Here is a 21190-nt window from a genome sequence, read left to right on the forward strand (position 1 = left end):
TCACCTTCACAACTGATAGTCTCTCTTGATTTAAATATTTGAATTCTTTTCAAAAAAAAAAAAAAATTTGTTGGAGACCTTGATCGACGATAAGTCTGGAATAATTACTTAGAATGTGGTATATTTGTGAAATTGTTGGAGAAATTATGCATATATGCATTTAGATCCATATACATGCATTTAGATTTGATGAACTTACCAAATCTAAACAGAATCCATCTACTTTCATAGCTGTTCTAGATTGTGAACTTTATATCCAAAAGCTCGGAGTAAGATCATATGGTTGTGTGTCAAATGTCTGATGTGGAATTGAAACTAATTTGTAGCACCCAGGATAGAATTCAGCCAACAGAAGACGATTTCAAACTAGTCATCCTCATCCAGCAAAACGTTGACGGGGTTTCACCGGTGTTCTTTCAAAGAAACAACAGCACCCTGATAAAAGGAGCCATTCGGAGGATTGCAGATTAGGTGGACCCTACAACATGTCCTTTGTTTTTGTACCCTTCACCATCTCATCAACATCCAACTCCACTGCCAACACTGATGAATCTTGATTCATTGCCAAATGACTGGACGCATAATGCATAAAACTTTTAGCTTATTCCATGACTTTTTCTTTGAAAAAATAAAAAGCTAATGGAAACAGATACAGAAATAAAACAACAACAATATATTGCTCAACTGTACCTGTTCTGTACCGGAGCATGATCGACAGCTGACCGCAAAGCATAGACTACTCTACCGACAACGTCAGTCATGGGAACAGGACCAAACAAACGACTGTCCCTGGCTTCCTGCCACCAGAGGAACATGAAAATAAGACTTTGCATGTAAGGCAGTAGATAGTAAGACCACAAAAACTTGTGCTCAACAAGGCTGAAATAGTGAAAACTTGTGACCGCTATGGCCTGTTGCTCATACATTCCCAAATTTTGGTAATGCCCAATTGCAAACATCATGACCATTTATATGCATATTTAATTTTGATATTCATAATTTTGACAACCATAGTTACCCAAACCAAATATAAATGTACCTTTGGCTTTACAGATTCATTGTCTGACAACACCCAACACTGATCCTTTTCTAAAATAAATGGTGTATCTTTCTCATCAGTGGATAGCATCTCATAACCTTCTATAGCAGCCAATCTTCTAACAAGGTAATCATCAGGTTTCTCAGGATCTTTTAACAGGACAACATCTCCCACAAAGACTTGCCTGTCACAATGTAAGTAAATAAATAATCAAAAACTAAAGCATTTAGACATAAGAAATCAGCAGGAAGGAAGTGGGAAGCATGATAAATGGAAGCATAAACATCATTAATTCAACATCTTAGAAGAATAATAACATCATATGCTCTACGGTATCCACTGCTAAAACAATCTTTGTATTTGTCTCATTTAAATGCAGATTAAGGACACAGTAATACAAGTAATCTGGCCTCTCAGGCTTTCCCATCTTTTGCACTAAAAAACACTCGATAACACAAGGTTCAAAACAACTAACAAGAAATGAAGGTTGCAATGAAAGCAATTCTCTTCTACCTCAACTAGAAAGTTCTTGTTTATCCAATAACATAACCACACCATAACCATAACCATCCAGCATTTACTGAACTATTTAAGGTCGGTTTTATGGATCCTTGTTCACTAAGCATTCCTATTGCGATTCATCTCAGATGTAATTTCAAGTTTCTCCATGTCCTTCCTCACAACCTCCATCCATATTATCTTAGATCTTCCTCTCCTTTTCTTACAACCTTCAACATGAATTAAAATACATCTCAATCAGTTTCCTTGCAACCTTCAACATGAATTAAAATACATCTCAATCAGTTTCCTTACAACCTTCAACATGAATCAAAATACATCTCAAATCAATTTTCTATCACTTTACCCTTAACTTACGCAACTCCAGCAACTCCTCTACTATATTCATTTCTCAATCTATTCTTTGTAGTTTCTCTACACATCAACTTAACATTCTCATTTTTGCCAAATCAACTTGTTGTCATGCACTCTTTGTATTGCCCAGCATTCCAAACCATACAACATTGTAAACCTTATTATTTTCATAAAATTTCTCTTAAGTCTCCAAAATATGCACCTAAACATAATATTCCACATGGACTTACCCGCTTCATCCAAAAAAAGGCATTCTAGTCCACAAAGCTCCCGCCACTACATGGTCTAGGGAGGGTCAAATGCACGCAGCCTTACACTCGCATGCGAAGATGCTTCTTCTTTGTTCCTGACCTATGGCACCCAAATTACAATGGAGCAACCTTACCATTGCATCAAAGCCCACCCTCACTTATCCAATTCATCTAGAAAGCTCTAATTCTATTACATATATCTTTATCTATCTCCCTATTACTTTATATAATAGATCCTAAATAATGAAATCAAACACTCTATGGTATCTCCTATCCATCAGATCACATCTTCATTTCCATTTTCACTAAATTTACATTCCATATACTCTATCTTTGTTCTACCAATTTTTAAATCCTTATCATCTAAAGTTTTTCTAATAAATATAATTTACTATTTAATCTAGTTCTCTTTTCATCGAGCAACACTATATCATTCGAGAATAATATATGTTACATCTTCCTACTTATTAGCAATAAGTTCATCCATAATTATTGCAAAAAGATATGGATATAGTGTTGATCCTTGATGCAAGCCTATTGCCACTGCAAATACACTTGTTGTACCATGACAACTACTAACACTTGTCAAATGTTCCACCATACATGTTCTCAATTATTTCAATATATTATTTATGGACATTGTTCCTTTTTAAAGCCCACCAAATTACTTTTATTAGTACCCTACATAAGCTTTCTCTAAGTCAATAAAAACCACATATACTTTATCCTTTTTCTCTATATTTTCCTACCAACCGCCTAAGTAAAAAGATAGCCTCCAAGCATGTATCTAAAGGGGTTATCTAAGACAAGAAAATTCTTGTTTATCTGGACAAATAAAATATGCAAGGTAACATCCCTACATAACAAATTCTGCAAAGGGAGCAGTCTTGACCCTTAAATGCTTAAATGCATTATAGATAAGCTATAGAACAAAATAATGCTATGAACCAACCAAGGGGAATGCATATCAGAGAATTATGAAATAAAACCTCATGAGCTTCCTAATTTTAGCACTATAAAGATGTTAAAACCAAATGGTAACATTGTGGATCTTTCAAATTACTAATTGCTTTTGATATATATAGAACTCAACTAAAAAATGGTTTACCACAAAATATACATGATATAAGATTATTACATTTTAAAGATCAAGTAGAAAATCTACAAGCCGAATATAATGAAACTGAAACCACATATTTGTCTACAAACAAGATTTTTAAAACAATACAAATATCATTTATCATGTAAAAAAGTTTGGCCATATGATGCAATATTCATTATTTAAAGATTTGGCATCATGATTATTGATAATTTATTCCATTATCTATGGTAAACTTTAGGATTGGCAAGCAATATTTAGTGAATGCTACTGACATTTACACTTCTTTTTCTACAGAAAGATATATCTGCTGATAAATCCCAATAAAGATGATAGCTTATAAGATGATAGCTTCTTTTTCTCATAAAGATATATCTGCTCTGAGAACTAATATGCACATCCCAGAACCATATCAGTACATTCCACTCTTGGGTCAATACTAATCTATGTTGTTTATTGCAAGCCCCAAGCCTACATTAGTCAAGGGTTGTAGAAAGTTTTTGTGCTCTTCCAATTTATTTGTTTCAAATATAGAACTGTGGAACAAAAACAGGGATAACTATAGAAGCGATGAACTGAATAAAACATTTGCAGAGACTAGAAATAGAGAGCTGCAAGTATGTGAAGTGTGTTTCTTCATCCTGCCTCAGTCTTAGGTAGCTCTTGCCCTGATAATTAGTGCTGTCATGAAATGGATCCATACTTCATTCGAAATTTTGAAATGAGTACATATTGGAGTGGCAGACATATGGATGTGCATGTTCCAAGATAAATCAACATACTATCTACTACTGGGCTTCAAATTTTTATACTTAATCAACAGGAAATCATAAGTAAGAAGTATCCTCAAGACATGTTATTTTTTATCCTTATACCATAGTTATATGCAAAGGATAAAATAGAAAACGTGGGGAAAATGAAAAATGCAGACGAACAAAGAAACGTTTAAAGAACAAATTAGAAGCACTTGAATAGAATTAATTATATGTCCATAGTCAGTGCATCACCATGTATTGTTCATGCATGCTATATAATGCATTGACGTAATCATTATGTCTAATGTGCCCATTGCACTCCATGACAGACACTGCATATAACCTACATAGCTTATTCCAATTCTGTTCTAATATTTTATTCTTGTTCTAATCTTCACAATCACCATCTCAAGAAATAGTAAATATTACAAAACAGCTTCTCATTAAGTAGCTCTAACTGAAATTCTACTCTTTCATATACATAGGCATGCAGGCAGCAATATAAGATATTGACAATTCATTATCCACCACTATATCAGATTGATCTAAGTCTTAGACGGCATGAATAGAGTGGAATTATAGATCTAACACATATGGCAGACTATAATTTAACTAAAAACTAAGGGAAAAACATATAGACAAGTAGTCCTATTCTAAATTAGAGCCATACTGGGCTACACTCGAGTGGATCTCCACTCAGATCCACTTAGGGTTGGATTGGATGATAGGGGTCCCACATCGATGATTCGAGCCATTGGATGTGATCTACTCTCTCTAAATTGGTTACATACCAAAAATCATGTGATTTGGAGATGCCTAGCCTATGCATCAAGTGGTCCAAAAATGAATAATCTAAATAACACTAAATGATATATATATATTCATCACTTAATGCATAGGATAAGGGTCTCCAAATTATATGATTTTTTGATATGTAAGCAGTTTAAAGGTAGTAGATCACATCCAACAGCTCGGATTATCGATGTGGGACCTTTATTATCCAATGTAGACCCGACCGGATCTAAGTCGAGATCCATTTAAGTACAGCCAAGTCTAGCTCTTCTAAATTATATTATCTTGGATATTTCATGAAAATAACTGTTATTAGTTTTTTACACTTAACTGATCAAAAGTGGTCCTATACTGACGACTACAATTAAGAGAACCAAAAACATTGAATTGTAACGTCTGAGGATCAATGGATTGTATTAACTTTGACAGATAGATTAAAAATTTTGCTTGCAACCCTCAACTTCAAGTTGTATAAGAGCCGGTCAATATTAATATTCAAAAAGGAAATATTAATATGAGATTTGCAGGCAAAGCCCTCATAAATTTTGAGTCTTATCTTTTAGCATTTTATACAACTAAAAATCAAATCAATTGTGGTTCCATTATGTAGTATTCCAATATGTAATGCAAATACCCATTTCCTCAAATGCTAGTTCCATTGTTTATCCCGACTTTCCAAGTGGATCATTGGATATAGCTCCAACATGCTCAAATATACAAGTGAATGCTAATAGCTCCAAAAAACACTATTACTACTGACAAATTTACAGAAAAAGGAAAAAAACAAAAAGTGAGATGTTGTAAGCTTCCTTGACACTATAAACCAAAATCCGAATTTGCGAGTAGTTTTTGCAAATTGTAGCTCATAAAAACAAGCTTGATTAAAACTCAGGTTCAACAACTGCCAACTTTTTCTTTGGAGACCAATGTTTTACATTTAGTAATAACTTGCAGGAGCAGACGCCCAAAAAGAAAGGAGTATTGATTTTCATTGATTGGGGTGAAGGTTGTCATATCACCCAGGCAAACACTGTAGCCCAGTTCCCAGGCAAGCCCCATGCAATTTAGTGCAACAGTCAATCATCCTTCAACTCATCAACTTCATTTATGTAATCAGGTTTTAAACTACTTTCATTATACTGACATTTTGATATGCCTCAAGGTGTACATAGTAAAATTCTGAAACACTTTAAAGGAGCAGAACCTTTTGTTCATAACTTTCAATCCACAGAATGAACTAGAAGTCTAGAACAGGTATCAAGTGGGACAGATGACAATCAAAAGCGAGAATCTGGCAAAGTGAGAATCTAGGAAAATGTAAAACCTCTTAACATTTTGGACTCTCATCTAATTATTCTTCTAGCAAAAATTCTTATTTAGTTTACAAAGATCGCACAAATACTAAAATCCCAACATGCAGGCAGCAATAGATGACCAAATCTTGAAATCAAGAAGCTCAATGTGGCTTCTTCGTCCATCAAACCAGCTCCGAATTATCATGCCCAATCACATAAATTTCCTCATTTCAAACCTACTAATCAAAAAGTAGTAGACAAACAAATTTAATCATAGTCTTCCATTTACATCAAAAAAATCATTCTAAAACTGCAATTTAGTGAAATGCTCATGAATGGATATATTGAAACTTTCAGCTTACAGAAGCATGGGCAAGCAAACTTACACATGCGAGAGTTGGTACATGCATAAATGTACAATGTAAATAACCATACCAGAATAATTCTAAGTGTGCAGAAGAAGTTGCATGATTACATGCATGAAATACGATCAAATAAATACTTAATAGCAAATAGGTGTTATGTTAAAACCTCATGGCGTACATTTTGCACTAAAGTTTTCCTTATAATAACATAATTGAAAACGAAGAAATAACAAGAGTAATCAAATCCTATAACTCATGGAAATATTAACATACAATTTAATGAAATAAATGTGTCACAGAATTATAGAGGACCCCTACCTACCTACACCCAACAAAAGCAACAATGACAACAAAAGCAGCAACAAGAGCAACAAAACAACTAACTTTTCGCAAGATGAAGATCAAAAAATAACCAGAAATGTAAGGAGAAACTAGTAAATTATTACAATGAGAATATTTTCTCAAGAATACCATGCAAAATGCAGAATGTCTTATCAAAAAATTGCTTTCCAACGCACTGTAGAAGCAAACACGAAAATAACCATGAAGAGATCTAGGACAAGTAGTCAAAAAAGAAAATAGACATGAAGAGGTGGAAATACGTTGGAGCTGGAAAAGGAAGTTTTCTGACAAGAAGAGTTCCCCCATCTCCAGTTATGGTAGGTGTCATTTCTTCTCCTTTATTCCAATGCAAGAAGGTCAGCTTGCCTTGAAAAAAAATTTTCCAGATAGCATCGCTTAACTCTCTTCCTTTGATTTGACCTACATTATACTTCTGTATTGAAACAAAAATAAATAAATAAAGGCCCATCATTCTTGGAATAGAAATAACATTTTAACTTGCAAAAGAAAAATTATATTATAGACGAATTAAGAGCAAAACTATCAATATGGAAGGACACCATGAAAAACAAAATCACAAAGGCAGGAATCAGAACTGAAACTTCTACTCTGGCTCCAATGCCTAGTACAAGATACAGGAAGAGTAAGCACTTGTGAATTTCCAGTATCTGCAGGAACATGAATACCATGCTGATGGAAGTATCATCAAGCATGGTGTTAACCGCACCAGAATGATTTATGGACTGCCCTGTATATCTAACATATATGTATACATACTAACATATCAAATGATTAATCATAGCCCGAATCTATTGAATATAAATATACCTATATATAGGAGAGGTGCAATTTCAGCTTTTGAATCTCGATTAATTGAATCTCCTACCCCAGGTATTCTTTCAAGACACTCGGTGTATCTTATATGAGCCTATGGTACAGGCCTAGCGCAAAAATAAGAGGAAATCAATACCCGGTAGATTCGCGAAGTCAGCACAACAATGGAGTAGAGTCGGCAGTTGCAGTCTCAGGTGTGGCTAAATCTATATTAGGCTTTGAGGACCTGGATAAGTAGGCTTGGAGGCCACCCTGGCTCATACTAGTATTGACAATAGATGGAGGGTGTCCTACTACACAAACAACAAGCTTCTCATCCATTTTGTTCTTGAGAGCTCAGGGCTTTGGTTAAGGATTTCGCACTCTTCTTGACTGGCTTGAAATGTGAGATCAAATGATTTGATTTGTGAGTGGGGGGAAGATTCCCAAAAAAGCCTTTGCAGCACTGTGAGAAAACAGCATTATCAAAGTAGTGCCTCTATTGTTCCCTACTTCCCACCATAGGGGGTCTCACATCGATGACCCATGCTGTTGGATATAATCTACAACCTCTAAATTGCTTCTGCACTAAAAAATTATGCAATTTGGAGACCTCTAACCTATGCATCAATAGTCAAAAACATGTATTGTTTCATGTTAAATTGTCCAATTTTTGACCACTTGATGTATAGGTTAGGAGTCTTCAAATCACATAATTTTGTGTATAAAAAGTTCAAAAATAATAGATCACATCCAACTGCTCAAATCATCAAGGTAGCACTCCATCGTCCAATTCAAAGAAGATGGAACTCTATAAGAGTTACACCAAGAGTAGCTCTTAAACTACCCATAAAAATATATATATATATATATATATATATATAAGAAAAAAATTCAGTATTATGAATCCATTTTAATCAAAGTTGAAGGAAAAATTGAATATTCAATGAGCAAATCATTTGTTCCAAAGTTTGATAGATCTTTTGAGAAACTGATTAATTGGACGAGAATAAAGAGAGAGTCCCCTTCTACATGTCAATACCAACAATAATGAAATTTATAATAACAGGAATATTTGTCGACTTTAGAAATCTTGAGGGATCAAGTTCAAAAAAGTCCATTTTACTTCCTCAATAATAACCTCTTTTCCTTTTTCTTCATTAGTGGTTCAGACAAAATTCACTATATTTCTCATTCACTTTACCTTATCACATATGGAGCCAAAAAAAATCTTTGGATCTTATCCCAATTTGGATAGATATATTAGCAGATTGAAGGGTGATATCAGCCTATTTTCAACGTCATATACATAGTTGCACATCCGTCATATTTAGCAACTCCATATCAAGATTACTTCAAGCATGTTATTTAGAAACTTTTTTGGAAATACCGTAATGTAAGGAACATATGAGTTTGTCATTAGGTATTTGACCAAATAAGATTGTCCAATTCCTATAGAACTTATCACTAGAATACCCCCAGAAGGAGGGTAGCACTAAGCATATGCAAAAAAAAGTTTTCCATGAGATGGGAAATGAAACTACTAGACTCACATGGGGTCTGTGAATAATTAATTGTCTGATAATGAGCAAGGAATATCCATCTTTCTGCTGCCAAATGAATTGGCTCATTCAAAAAAAAAAAAACCCTGTCCTTTGGAAGATCAATCTCGTGTCTCATGCTGCATTATTCTACTTTGCAAGAACTCTGGATCATTCTCGTGAAGCTCATCCTCTTTATGATAAATGAACCGCTTGACCTAAAATGATTGGGCCTGATAGGAAAATCCCAATTTAGCGGGCATTTCGATACAATCAAATAGACTAGGACAAGGGTGCCATATTCTGGGAAATCCTCCTCTATTTGTTATGGACCGACAACTCCTTCCCCTTCTTCAAACTCTAATTTATATTTTTCATATGGAAACCACTTAAGGGTGAAAGCGGATCAAATAATATCCGTTCGGCTCCGTTTTCATATCTAAATCTATCTGGATCTGGATAGAAATTTGAGCATTCGACTAATATATGTATCCATATCTGTCAAAAAAAAATAGATATGGCCATGGATAGACAACTATCTAATCTATATCCGAATATCCGATTCTATTTGTAACTGTATTTAATTTTATATGACACTCATAAACTTTTAAGAAAAATAAATGACCATATTAACATGCTATTAACTTGATTTATCATCCACTTAGCAATATCTCTATAGTCATAAAGTTTAATTATCTGATTTATATCCATATTTTTGGTATCTAATTTGTATCTGTGTTCGTTTAGAATAAATATGTCTGACTAACATCTGTATCCATATTTGTATTCGTCAAATAAAACAAATATGAATATGGATATGCTAGTATCCAATCTGTATCCGATTCGATTTTGGCCCTAAAATCACTTATCAATAATAGAACAATGGACCTTGCCCCTCGTGTTTATGAATGTTTAGGCCTCAAATTATCAAAAAGTATGAGTTGTAGAACTGACCTCCTGACTAATACATAAATATATGGATATTACTATGATTTACATCTGTTAACATAAAACACACATTTACTTTCAAGTATATGCATATAAGAATCTAACTAAAAGGATCCCAAGATTGCAAGAAGGTCCCATCCAAATGGAAGGCAATATAACTACATAAAGAGCAAGAAAGAAAATTAGTTTAACTTATCACTGCCTATAAGAATTATTCTCATTCATACCTTCTGGACTTCCCATATCAATGTATTTGAAACCACGTCCCACAACATATGGTACCTTTCTAAGGAGTGAAAAAATAATTATTTGAAATACAGAAAACAAAGATAGCTTATGTGATACCAACTTATAGGGAATCATGGGACAGCAAACTAACAAAGAGGAGACCAACTACACTTAACAAAGTGGAGATCAACCAGGCAAAGTCTACGCTATCCACTTACAACTTTCAATCTCCAGAATCTTTCAATAAGCATGGCAGGTGAGATTTTGTTGTCTTATGTAAAAAAAAATGCTAGCATAATGTGAATTTTATGTGTTTTTATAAGATTGTCAATGTATGGATAACAAGCAAAAGTGAAAAGCTACTTATTCCCCACCCCAACCCAATATTCCAATGAGATCCGCAAACTGTGATTCTATTATCGTTTCGAGTTTCTTTTATCGTTTCGAGTTTCTTAGGCATAGCTCAAGATCATCAGGTTCCTCATAATAAATTTACAATATGAATCCAATAGCCCTTTATTAGTTCACTTGATAAGACAACTCATTACTCAATCGAGTCAAGTCAAAAGCTAAGCCTACTAAGACAAAGGTCAGATTTTTTGGACTAAATAGCTTGGACGTGATTAATTTTATAACATGGAATGTTGGGCGATTATTTTGGTATTGCTATTTTTCATTTGAGTTTGCATATAGTTGCCATTGTTAAGTCTAAATACCTATATACTCTTCATTACTTTTAGAAGATTAAATATTCAAATTATTTTTAGATGTTTAGATCAGTTAAATATTTTTTAGTGATGTATAGAAGCATATATACATACACATATATTTGTGTGTGCATGTAAGAAACACAAGACTAACCCGAGTTGCCAAGCTAACTCATCCGAGCCCAAAAAAAAAAAAAATAGTAGAGGATATGTCGAGTCCAAGTCATGAGCTTTCCAACCTTGATAAGCCTTCTAGTCATCCACTATTCCGAAAGTATTAAGCATCCTCCAACTCTTATACTGTGCTCCATCCATAATACCATAAGAGAAATACAATCAACATCCCCGAAAGTCATCTTTTGTGTCGCCTCAGGATATTCATGTTGCTCTTAAAATAAAATCTGTCCCCTTCGTTTGATAAGTTCCCAAAACAACACTTCAGAAATTATAGACTACTCTTTGCCCAAGAGGTGAGAGGAGACCCCCAACTATTAGAAAAACAAGGGATCCCTGACAGAGTATTATAAAGAGTGTTCCCCATCATGAATGTAGTAATAGCATGCCACTTGGAAGCATTAAAAGAATTACGTCCATACCTCTTCGCTGATCACCACATTGGTGCCCTAGTAGATAGGGTTTAAGGATGCGGATAATAAAAGAAAATGAATGAAACCGATTAACAACCCATCAGAGCATCTGGAATCCAGATATACAAGTGGAAAAACAGATCGCCTACACATATTTGCTTTGTTTGAATACCAAACAATCTGCAGCAACAATGAACGTCCTTGATATTGTTTAAAAACCCAACAAGTCTCTTTTTAAAGAAAGAAAAAAAAGGAAGAAATCAAGGAAAGCTACCCAATTGCAGCGTTAGAAGGAATTTTCGAGATCATGAAAACCGAAGGGGGAGAATTAACCACTAATGCATCGAAAGAGATAAGACCCAAATCGGAAACCAAGAAAATGGACATTTAGAAATCAAGAAGACCAGTCAACAATTACAAGATACATGAGAACTCCATGAACCATAGATGACCGCAAACACCCACGCAATTCATCAGGACATTGCGACTTCAGAAGGAAAAAAACGTTCTCCTTTCACCCTAATAAACAAGATAACGGGATATCATACTCAAGAACATGGGAAGTGAATTTAAAATTAAAAAAAAAAATCAAAAAACGAAGGAACAAACCAGAAGTAAAACCTAGAATTTTCACATCAAATCCCACATGAACGCCTGCAAGAAACCCATGATATCCCCTGTAGAATCAAACCCAAATAAATCCTCGTCCGCAACCCCAATACGAAAATCAAGAACGCCCAAACGAGGGCAACAAGAAAAGGGCAAGCCGATAAGAGCGACTGCGACGGGAAACCAAATCAAGACTGGATTTTGGACCGCAAGAACGAGAAGGCAGGAAGCCGAATAAAAAATCCCTCGAGAACGAGAGAGAGAGAGAGAGGAGGAGGAGGAGGAGTCTCGTACCTTCCAGCTGAGGACGACGGAGTACTCGAACTTGGTGGCGGCGTAGCGAACCCACGTCGAGAGAGAGACCATCGCGATTGCAAGCGGAAGTGAAGCTGAGTGGAGTCGTCGTCGCCGGTCGCTCCTTCCCCCCCTTTCCTCCCCGCACTGAATGCTCTCTTCCTCCAACGTCCCCTCGCGCCCCTCGCTGCCTCTGGATCAAAGATCCCATCAAAGGGCCGGAACTACGACTGAGAACCAACCAGCCCATCCCCTCGGATCCGGCCCAAGGTTGGTCTTATTTACTTGTTTAATTAGCCTCTTTCTTATATCTCTCTCGTCAATGGTTTGTTGGATCTCGATCGCATGTCTTTTATAATAAGTTCACAAGTCACAACTCTTTAGTTTGCCTTTTAAAATAGCTTCAATGTGCCAAATCCTACAAGTTCACATCTCCTTTTACAATAAGTTCAAAGTTCTAAACTTTATTTTTCCCTTTTTTTCTGTTGAAATGAAGGAGCATACAAGTGCCAAAGCCGTTTGAAGAGCGAGTTCTCTTCATGATTTTTCATCATACATTTTATTATATCAGAACAAAATCTTTTCCTCGCTCTTTTAAATTTTATAGCATAAGAAAATTAAACTCTTGTGTTGCATGATAAATCAAGAAGCCACAAGACCTAAGCGGTGGCAAAGTGTGTCGCTACCAAATTCCTTTGCAGCTCAAGTAGCATGCTAATATAATTTTGATGAAGTTTCATACTTCAAATCGTGCTGGTAGAGTGTTAAAAGAAAACAATCCAACTACTGAGGGGGAGAGAGAGAGAGAGAGAGAGAGAGCAAACTGGCCCATGTAATATTATAGAACTTGGTTGTTATGGTAAGAAGTTGGTAGTTCGGAAGGACAGGCGATGTGAAGCGGGAGAGAAAATGAAGACGACCCAATTAGCCGCTACTCAACACTTGCAAGCAGCGTGCTACTGCATGTTTGAGTCTAAAATATCTTTTAAGATAGGAACTTGAAGAAAGGGGGAAATAGATGCCAACATTATAGCTGAAGTGGTCCTCCCAAGAGCAGGCATCAAGGTTAAAAGGTTGGCTATTGTCCTATGGAGCTACAATACTTACAAGAGAGGCTTTATGAAGTTTATTTATGAGAGTTTGGTGATAGTAGATAGGCAAGGTATATCACCTTCTGGATAGTATTTTTGGATGAGATACTGTGTTGTTACAAAATAATATCAGAGCAGATTCGGCCCATAATCTATGTAGATTAGGAAACATTGCAACATGAATTTATTAGAACTCACCACGTATTGATCGTGGTGCTTGTGATTAGATTTGATGGATTTGAACTCTTAACCTGACGAGAATGTTAGGCTTTAAACAAAAGGAGCATGTGAGGATCCTTACGGGCGCATGTTTAGTCCTACATCGGTTATTTGCTGGGCAGATCTTGGATATTTATATAGGATTAAAAAATCTAAATAATACATCATGTCTCGCCTTTTAAAAAAAACTTTATCAAAAAGAAAAGATAAGCAAGGTATATGTAAAGAGAGGATAGAAAGAAGGAAAGCGAGCATATACTAAAGTTCTAACCTCCAAAGATAGTCAATCCAACTTTATTTTGTTGCATGCATGAGATGCAGATCCGCCAATAGACCCATCCTATCATTATAGTTGATGGTTACAATTCTAACTGTGTTGGGAAATTTGGTGGCCCATTAAAATATTTTAATTTAAAAAAACTATAGATTTCTCTGACAACTCGTTAATTGTTCAACAAATTATTTCATACATTTTATGATTTCTTGCGATTAGTCTTTCTGCATCCTTGCCATAATTACCACCTCAGTCCATGTTCTTACATGCCCCTGTAATATATAAGACATTAATTACATCCTTTAAAGTACATTGATATTTTCCCCTGATCTGGTTTATCCTCTAGAAATTCCCCCAAACATTTAGAAAAACCTAGCAAATTCTGCAAATATGCAAGCTTTTACACCAATCTATTTATGGATAGCAATTCTGCAACTATAGTATCATGTAGATTAGTGAACTTAATAATTTATTCTTCTTGAAAATAATTATACCTGAAATTTCTACAATATGGCAAGTGTGCTATCTACAAATAATGGCATGAACCTCTCAAATTAATCCACGATGACAGCATCTGTACATGGCCATCTTTGTCACTCTTCAATCCAAATCAATAGACATGTCTAAGATTTAAAGACACTAGAAGAAAAGCTGATCTTTGCCTCTTGGAAACTTCATGCCTCCCATATTCGCCATCCCTCCATCCACCAAGTCATGGTCTTCTATGCCCACATCCAGCAGCAACCCGAAATCATCCTGACCACCCCTTGAGCCCATTCCATTCATGGCTGCGCTGTCCGCCTCTTGGGGGAGACCATGGAGGTTGTAGTGCAATGCTGCCAAATTAAGGAAGGTGTTAGGGCTGCTGCCCTCCTGATGTGGGATCATCTGCTCATAGCACCCATATGGCATGGCATGGCCATTCAGAGGGGATGACCCCAAATGTGATGAGGAGCACCCAATGCTGTTATCCTGATCATTCTCCATGCTGTAATTCACTGAATCCCCTTTCTTCTTCTGAAAAACTCTGCACAGCACCCAGTCCTCCTGTCCCAAAAAGAAAAAAGAAAAAAAATACAGAGTGCACCTAAATGAGAACAAGCACTGCTCTCTTAAGATAAAACTTGCCCATTGAAACCAAGGGTTCAACCACATGCTAGGTTGTAACTAAGAGTATTAAGAGGTCTTCTTGGAAGGGGGCAAAAAAATCAATGCATGTTTCCATATGTCTATGAAGAAATCAAACTTAATATAGTTTTCATTGCTAGTGTGTCCTAGGGTTTCGTGAGTGTATACATTTTTGAGGACATGTTGTGTGAAGACACATGCAGCTAGCTATTTTGGATACTTATACAAGATCAAAAAACTCAAATAATACCGTCTAGCTAATCATTTTAGGTGAGGTCCTGGGTTGTAACATGTTGGCTCCACGAAATTTGGGTTGTTCACAAAACAAGACGCCTGCCCAAACCAAGAACATTGGTGGAAGGAAATATTGGTGTCTCATACTTCAAAAGTTTTCCTATTCTTATGGGCAGCTTGAAGAATCAAAAATTTTCCTTTGTCTAGCTCATGGAAATCTGAAAGAAGCACAAGAGCCCACAGAAAGGAATGGAGGGAAAGTACCTTAGGGCTAGGGGGTGGATTTTCTAGCCGGAACTCGTGCATGACCCAACTAGTCTTTATCCCATTTGGAGCTCTTCCACGATAGAAGACCAGCGTCTTCCTCATCCCCACGATTGCACGGGCTGTAGGATCATAGACCGTACGATCTCTCCCAGTGGCCTTCCAGTACCCAGACTTTGTTGCCCGATTTGTGCGAGACCCAGTCGCATACTTACGGTCACGGAAGCTGAAGAAGTACCACTCGTTCGCACTTAGCTTAGCAACCTCTGCAGCGATGGTTGATCGATCAGATTTTTTGCAGGTAGACTCTAAATATATATCATGCATACCTTCAGTCATCTAAACCAGAAATTAAATCCAATCTAAATGCAAGCAAAGTGCAGTTTTAATTAATCTACCATTTGGTAATCTACGTGTGACAGTACAACAGTGTTAGACTGAATCGGATTTTTTTTTTTTTTTTTTGGTACACTAGACTGAATTGGATTGCTGGGAAGATATATATGACAAACCTCTGGAGTATTGTACTGTAAGAAACTCATATATTACTTTTGTTTATTTATCTAAGAAGGGCTAGCTACATGGCTTGGTCGTGAAGAATTATTACTATTATTATTATTATTATTATATATATATATATATGGACAAAGTGTACCATATATGTTGTTAACATAGAAAAATCAGATAATATCTTTTCAATATTTATAAACAGCAATTACAGAAAGAAAAAAAAAGAACTATATATAAACAGCTTCCTCACCATTTGCATATGTACATATAAGACTTTTGATGATCTGTTTAGAGAAATGTAGGGATATTACGACTGGTAATGCAATAACTTCCTCGGCATGCACTCGAAGCAAGCGTAATTATCTCCAAAATCAGGTATCCATTAATATTTTTTTTGGATTTATTCAGGCGAACAGTACTTTCATCATTATTACTCATTTCTCAACGAAATGCGTGGATAATTATGAGAACCTAGACCTAATAACTTCATAAAACCGTTCTTTAACATCAACTAGAAATAATGTTTAAAGTACAGGTCGATTTCTCATAATCCGAATACCTGTATACTCATTTCGTTGCAAATCAAGTTTGCATCTTATGTCTCAAATTAAGTGAAATACCGACGTTAAGGCTGCAACTTATATATGAGAAACCCCCTATAAATCATATTTAAAATGAAAGATATCGATAGGAATTATATGAGTAGAGTGAAGGACTACATATGCTACGATTGAAATGGTGGCAGGACATGGGAAGACTACTCACCTGGAAGCTCCCATGGCTCGCAAGTATGCAAATTCACCTCCACCATGGTTCCTCCTGAGACTCTTTCATTTGCAACCTTCTTGTGGAGATAGTGGCAGACCAGATCCTCATCACTCGGGTAGAACCTAAACCCTGGTGGAAGAGTGGACTCTATGTCCCTCAGATCCATATCTTCTGAAAGGGGGGAAGGGAGACTGAAGGAAGGATGACAAAGGCGTATGTAGGACTTGATTTGGTGCAGAGATAATGAGCTTGTCTCGGTTTGTTAGCTGTGAAATTCTGAGAACGGCTTAAATTCTTCTAGTTGAGGTGTGGATGCTTAATATAGAGGGGAGGCTATCACAATTGGAGCTCTGCCCTCACTATTTTATATGATTATCCCCGTCATATCGGCGAACAAGGCGTGCGCATCGGTCACAATCTCCGGGTCTGGGGAGATGCTAGCCAGGGGCCTCATGCTTGTGCAGCAAGAACTTTTATATATGTATTATATGAATTATCTGTCCTGGCAAAAAAAAAATCAAGACATTTAAGGTTATTACCTTTGGATGATTTTGATGAATAGGCTTTAAGAATAAGTGCTTACAGGAGGAATTGTCATCAGACAATTTTTGAGATATGACTTAGGGCAGGGCCAAGCCTAACTCGGGTAATGATCAGGGATTTAAAAAAAGAAGATACTGTAGTAGACCGACAGTATTCTTCCTTTTTTTTTTCTCTCTTCTTTTTTACGTTATTATTGTTTTCAATTTTTTCTTTAGATTCCCCGTGATGGATCCTATTTGTTAAAGTTAAGATGGAGAGAGGAAAGGGAGGCTTCACGGGAAGAAGATATGCTTAAAATATTAGTCTTTTCACTCCAGTCTTATTTGGCGATCAACTTTCTTCCTATCTAAGGCAATGGAGGATTAATTAATAAAATAAATCCAACTCCGATTCTATTGTCAACATGTGCACGAATACTCTCTTGATAACACGCCCGATATTGGAGTTTTAATTAAAAAAATAAATTTTTCTTATCTAGTTGTTTTATATCTTCCGCCTTCAGAAGAGTTATAATTCTTCAAAAGAAAATGTTGATTTTCTAAGACTTACAGTATTTTCCAAATATTATGTTAATATTTAGATAAAGTATATAAATAGCCTTCTTCGGATTAATTCTTATCCAATCCAATCTATCTCTCTCACTGGTACTTTGTCTTCCGAGAATTTCTTCCACTCTTCAACTTCATGCTTTTTATTTTTTTTTCTTTTTTATCTTTTCTTCTTTTCTAAGCATATGAACAAGTCGGTCAAATCAAGCCTCTCCAGTGCTCGTTAGAGAAGGATCAAATTGAGACAAATTGTTATACTTTAGGGGCGAAATCGCTGCAAACCCGCACATAGGGAGCGAATCACGTTCTTAAGGCAGTGTATATCACACGCCTCGATTCGAGCAAGCTTTTTTTAAACTTTTGAATTTATTTTAATAAATTATTCTTTTACAAAATAATGATATAATAATTTTTAGGCAATAATTCCTCCAACATATGAAGAATGAAGAATGCTCCCCTGAGTCGACGACAAACATATATGCATATAAATAATAGGGGATGAGACCAATGCGAAATGTTTGGAATAGCACTAAACGTAAGGTCGGTTGACATATCAAACAACAACCATTTGGTGTTGTTCCAATATATAAAAGAAAGTAAAGAAAATAAAAAAAAAAGTTTAATATGCGTATGCATGCATGCATGCAGGATTTGATTCGTAGATTTAAAAAATTGACAAAAATGTTAGCTTAGCTTGGACGATGGATTATCCGGCGATCAGGGATCCGGGGACAGGGCAACCTTGAAAGGTGGCCAATTTCAATCAATGCGCGGAGCAAAAGACGAAAAACCCCATGATTGATGGCAGGGCCCTGGCCAGGCCCATAGAGTCCCCAAGGCCAATTAGGGGAACCGATCCCGGCCGTTGGTGACCCTGTGCGTCCATTGATGACGGCTGCTGCAGCCGGAAACCCCCAGCCTCTCCCATGCGCCGCACCACACGCCAGTGAGAAGCCGTGCCCGTTCGAGCGTTGCAAGTTTGATCACACCTAGCCGTCTTCTAGAGTTTCCAAATTATATCCGCTGATCTGGATAGTTATAAGTTCAATGGAGGGACCTACCTGTCTCGTTAGTGGTTATCTATCAAAGGATATTGTCATCCAAGCACAGATTTCTATGGCCCAACCGACGCGGAATGTCTTCCATTTATTAGATAATCCCTTGCAAGGCCGGAACCATTCACATGACCAATGCACGAGAATAATTGAATACCAGCAGATTAGTAGGACAATATATAACAGTATGATGCGAAAACTGTCCCATATTAACATCAAACAAGCAATAAGATATATTCTTCTAAATAAACAATCAGGACTCTTTCAGAATATTACACAACATAACCCTGAAAACTATGTGGCTGGCGGTTTCGGCAATCACCCCTATTGGCTTTAACCTAAAATAATCGACAGCTAATCAAATGATAAAGCTTGGACAGGCTTCGTTCCGAACGTCTCATGGCACAGCCATACTTACCCCACCCACTAAAGTTTTGTCTCCAGAAAAATTCCTTGATCGTGAGAAACAGATATAATTAGAAACAGATAAAAGCTGGCCGCCACCTTACTTTGCAAACCATAAGGGATCGAGGACAAAATATTCTAATCGAATTGTCATGGTCCATCGTCATTTCATTCTCCAACGGTGCCAGAAACCAACCAACCAACCAACAAACAAACAAACAAAACGCTATGATGTGCTCCCCTAGCTAGTTAGTTAGGGTTGTATTGAGCACTGGAGGACTGTTCTGATGGCTTGGGAAGTTGGGAAATGGTTGTCTACAAGCATTCTTTAGGACAGATACCAACCCGATTCTTGAGAGGGAAAGCATGAAAGATAGAAACACCAATAATCGGAGACATATATACTATATATACTAGAATAAACTAAGTCGACAGTTCGATAAACATGAGGGGACTGGGCGCATGGAGCCTGTTGCGGGGACGGCCTTTGGCCGGAGCCTCACACAACAGCATAGCTCACATTAAGCTAGCAGAGAAAGAAGACTGCGTTTCTCCCGAGGTATTGTCCGCTTTGGGCGCTCCGACCCGCGCGTCCAGCGCAGACGGGGGGAGACCACTGCCCTCATGGATTTGCCCTTCAAAAGGCGCCTCAAGAAGAAAGGATTTCCACCCCCCATTCAAGGCACAGAACATTTCCGCTACTAGCCGATGTGGGACTAAATTCAAGGCCCCCTTCCCCCCGCAACATAGCCCCCCAGTGGGAAGGTTCTCGAGCCTCCGCAGTCCTAAGGGATAGTCAACGGTGGGAGGAGGCGCCCCCTACCTGGCGCGCCATCTGTTGCGGGGACGGCCTTTGGCCGGAGCCTCACATAACAGCATAACCCACATTAAGCTAGCAGAGAAAGAGGACTGCGTTCATTCCGAGGTATTGTCCGCTTTGGGCGCTCCGGCCCGCGCGTCCAGCGCAGACGGGGGAGACCACTGCCCTTTGGGCGCTTCGGCCCGTGCCTCCAGCGCAGACGGGGGGAGACCACTGCCCTTTGGGCGCTCCGGCCCGCGCGTCCAGTGCAGACGGGGGGAGACCACTGCCCTCACAGTTTTGCCCTTCAAAAGGCGCCTCGAGAGGAAAGGATTTTCACCCCTCATTTAAGGCACAGAACCTTTCCGACACCTCTGGCCATACTGAAATAGTACCAAACAAGCATACAAAATGTACAGGTCCATACTGAAGCAATTGAAATTAAGGCATTAGCTTGTCATCATATAGGTCCATCGACAATGACTTACCAAGTAGATTCTTCAGGCAAGAGTCAATAGAACGGCCTAAACATGAACACAAGTGGGAAGGAAAATACTGAAGTAGCTTATGTTTTCAGAGTCTAGCTTTCTGCGCAAGTTCAGGAGCAGAAGTGGTTTAACTGCCAGTGGGAGCTAGGAGGGAGAAAGTATTCCGATTTTTCCTCAAACTACTTCTATGCGTTACCATGAGCAAGAAATATCTATAACAAGCTGGGCCAGATCCTAGATTTGAATGCTAATGCTAAAGAAAGCTTCTTTATTTTTCAAAGCTGCCATGCACAGTTGCACTGCAAACTAATTGGAAACTTCGATCG

General features: G+C 37.2%; 2 protein-coding genes across 2 annotated transcripts; both read right to left on the reverse strand.

Moving 5' to 3' along the window:
* Positions 1-85: 85 nt before the first annotated feature.
* On the reverse strand, positions 86-12741 carry LOC120104375. The gene is made up of 5 exons (XM_039115298.1): positions 12539-12741; positions 7072-7244; positions 1040-1223; positions 691-797; positions 86-572 (listed from the first exon to the last, which is right to left on the reverse strand). The coding sequence occupies exons 1-5, from the start codon at positions 12608-12610 to the stop codon at positions 479-481; spliced, it is 630 nt and encodes a 209-aa protein (XP_038971226.1). The 5' UTR covers positions 12611-12741; the 3' UTR covers positions 86-478.
* A 1833-nt stretch (positions 12742-14574) lies between these two features.
* On the reverse strand, positions 14575-17465 carry LOC103707019 (NAC domain-containing protein 100). The gene is made up of 3 exons (XM_008791349.4): positions 17024-17465; positions 15749-16014; positions 14575-15169 (listed from the first exon to the last, which is right to left on the reverse strand). The coding sequence occupies exons 1-3, from the start codon at positions 17190-17192 to the stop codon at positions 14762-14764; spliced, it is 843 nt and encodes a 280-aa protein (XP_008789571.2). The 5' UTR covers positions 17193-17465; the 3' UTR covers positions 14575-14761.
* Between the last annotated feature and the right edge of the window lie 3725 nt (positions 17466-21190).

This window comes from Phoenix dactylifera, chromosome 18 (assembly GCF_009389715.1).
Source record: "Phoenix dactylifera cultivar Barhee BC4 chromosome 18, palm_55x_up_171113_PBpolish2nd_filt_p, whole genome shotgun sequence".
Taxonomy (NCBI): domain Eukaryota; kingdom Viridiplantae; phylum Streptophyta; class Magnoliopsida; order Arecales; family Arecaceae; genus Phoenix; species Phoenix dactylifera.

Bases quoted from the DNA above. Each gene is read 5' to 3' on its own strand.
- LOC120104375 (XM_039115298.1), bottom strand. From the start codon at position 12,610: ATGGTCTCTCTCTCGACGTGGGTTCGCTACGCCGCCACCAAGTTCGAG. The intron at 1,224-7,071 runs GTATTTCCACCT...ACATTGTGACAG, and splicing joins CTTCCTTTTCCAGCTCCAAC to GCAAGTCTTTGTGGGAGATG. The intron at 573-690 runs GTACAGTTGAGC...TTATGCGTCCAG, and splicing joins CATGCTCCGGTACAGAACAG to TCATTTGGCAATGAATCAAG.
- LOC103707019 (XM_008791349.4), bottom strand. From the start codon at position 17,192: ATGGATCTGAGGGACATAGAGTCCACTCTTCCACCAGGGTTTAGGTTC. The intron at 16,015-17,023 runs GTGAGTAGTCTT...CCATCGCTGCAG, and splicing joins CGAGCCATGGGAGCTTCCAG to AGGTTGCTAAGCTAAGTGCG. The intron at 15,170-15,748 runs GTACTTTCCCTC...TTTTTGGGACAG, and splicing joins ATCCACCCCCTAGCCCTAAG to GAGGACTGGGTGCTGTGCAG.